Source organism: Alosa alosa, chromosome 13 (genome assembly GCF_017589495.1).
Source record: "Alosa alosa isolate M-15738 ecotype Scorff River chromosome 13, AALO_Geno_1.1, whole genome shotgun sequence".
NCBI lineage: Eukaryota > Metazoa > Chordata > Actinopteri > Clupeiformes > Clupeidae > Alosa > Alosa alosa.
In genome coordinates this window covers 3,233,436-3,235,935 of record NC_063201.1, presented here as the reverse complement: position 1 = coordinate 3,235,935, position 2,500 = coordinate 3,233,436, and the positions used below count along the sequence as shown (strand labels likewise).

Genomic DNA, 2,500 nt, shown 5'->3' with positions numbered 1-2,500 from the left:
TGTGAGTGTGTGCGTGTACCTTTTTGAGTGCATCTGCTTGTTTGGGGTCAGGCATTTGCTGTTTCATGAGCTCCACTTTCTCCTGCAGCTCCTTCAGTTCCTCCTCAAACTCATCCTTCTCCAAGCGAGCCTGAAGCAGCCTGCCGCACACACAACCACAACACACACACACATAAATAAGTACACACACAACCACAACACACACACACATAAATAAGTACACACACAACCACAACACACACACACATAAATAAGTACACACACAACCACAACACAGGTAAGAGTCTGAATCACACCTGTCAAACGGCCAATCACAATCACAACTACACATCACAATCACAAAATGACATTTGAGCAAGTCATGTTAGATAATCCATCATGTCATGTGAAAGAATAGATCAGTACAGTTAATGCTATTGTTATTATACAGTAGAATTATAAATACAAGTTAATAAACTTTATAAACTTAATAAAGTTGCAATACATGAATCTGCAATATTCAGCACAAAAAAACAGTAAACATTAAAAGGGTAGTTCAAATCACAACAAAAATGTTGAAGTGTTAAATATGTAAGGGATATGCCCGACGAGGTGTCCATTATCAGGAATAAATGGGCGGCCGAGGCGTGAACTGTCCGACGGCCTTGGCCGAGTCCATTTATTTCTGATAATGGACGCATCGAAGGGCATTATCCCGTTTATACCATGGTCACTTACGAAATAAATAAATATGAAATCAATTATTAATACTAAATGAGTTTTAGAGCTAAAATCATTCATTTTTTCAGCTGTTTACAATTGATTCCATTGTTGCGAAGCCTGCCTCCAGGCTCAACTTTCATCCTACTATCGTTGCTATACAGTAGTTACCATTCATAAGCATTGATTCTGTATGGAACGGCGATTAAACTTTTTTTTACCAGATCTACTTCATAGGTGTAGTATATCACTTTTTAAACGACACCCTTTTCAACCTAGACCATGGTATAATGACACTTAAGACAACCCTTTAGCACATAAACTTCTGTGTGCTCTGCATACAGAGACCTGCATTTGAAGAGTGATTTCTCTAGTGATCAGGTTATCTTAGGAGAGTAAACATGTGTCCATATGGCATCTGCTTTGAGTCGTCTCTAATAATTATTAATAAATAATTATTTTTAAAATGTTAAAAATGAGCATAATGATCCAATCACACAGCACCTGGGCCTAGAGAGAGGGGTGCAACGGTTGACCATTTTCAGAGAGATTTAATGGTGAAGTCCTGTGCACGCAGCAGTATTTTCTAATTGCTTTATAAATACTAGCACAGCGTTTTATCACACTACGCCATAACCATGCGCTCGGAACACCATTGCATACACCTGTGTGATGCAACATCAGTGGCATATGTTGTCTCAGATGATGCCATCATTGTGACAATTAGCCTCATGAGTCTGACTCTACCGCTGCACCCCTCAGTAAGAGTCTAGTCTAGTCTACTGCCATCTCTCTCTCGGTCTCACGGGGGGCTGCTGCTGGGACTTGTGGCCTCCTCTCTGCTCGAACAGCATGCATCAGGAATGGAAAGAAACACACAGGTGAATAAGCACACACACCGACAACCACTACTACAAACGCACACAATGCCTACCACTGGCTTTCCCATAGATATACACTATCTATGGGCTGTACTACTGCCAGATACACCCAATAGTACTGCACACCCACACACTGACAACACTGCATTGCATGTACTGTATGCTGCATGGTGAAGCGCATGTCCCCATGTACTTATTTATACAAAACCAAGAATCATAATTTCTTGTGCAGATACTTGATCTCTGGCATGACAAATGCATAAAAGCAGAGGTCCATGTGATTCTGCGATGTGAAGTATACACGGAGAGGGTTAAAGGATCTTTGGTATACACATGTCATGTAATCTGAACAGTGGGGGTTAAGATGCGACAAAGAGGAATATCAAGGGGACTACACATCCACAGGAAGAATCCTGAACCTACAGGAAGTATGTACGCTACAGAAAGACCCACAGAGCAGAGAGGCTTTGAGCCTGAACTTGTCAAGTGTTTTGTGTGTGTGCGCATGTGTGCAAAGCACTCCAACCTAGCTACGTGTAGTACCTCTTGACCTGTGACAAGACGCGCGTATGTGTGCGTGTGTATATATATGTTGTATCTGTCAGTTTGTCTGTCTATCTCGTCAGTCTTGCTGTTGAATGGCAGACCCAAACACTAATCTCATGTTTTGAAATTGGCCCCTGTAGGAGCCATTTGTAACCATTTATTTTATTTCTTGATAATTATAATATCTTTGCCGTATTTTTCTATCTCTGAGAAATCGTCTCACACACTCACTCTTGTTTGGTGGAGCGCAGCTCGTCACGGCTGCTCTGGAACTGAGTCCTCCAGTGTTCGCCCTCCTCCCTGCTCTCCTCCAGCTGCTGCTGCAGAGACCTCACCGAGCTGTTCACACGCTGCCGCTCCGCCTCTATACCAGC

The 2,500-nt window shown here is 42.3% G+C and overlaps 1 protein-coding gene across 1 annotated transcript in view; it reads right to left on the bottom strand.

The window, feature by feature from the left end:
• The window catches only part of LOC125305694 (cingulin), a 47,245-nt gene that overhangs the window by 17,467 nt on the left and 27,278 nt on the right, over positions 1-2,500 (bottom strand). The window contains exons 9-10 of the mRNA XM_048260603.1: positions 2,358-2,500; positions 20-140 (exon numbers count right to left, since the gene is read on the bottom strand). The exon at positions 2,358-2,500 is cut by the window's right edge and continues 6 nt beyond it. Of these exons, the coding sequence (XP_048116560.1) occupies positions 20-140; positions 2,358-2,500 (264 nt within the window). The remainder of the gene's footprint in view (positions 1-19; positions 141-2,357) is intronic.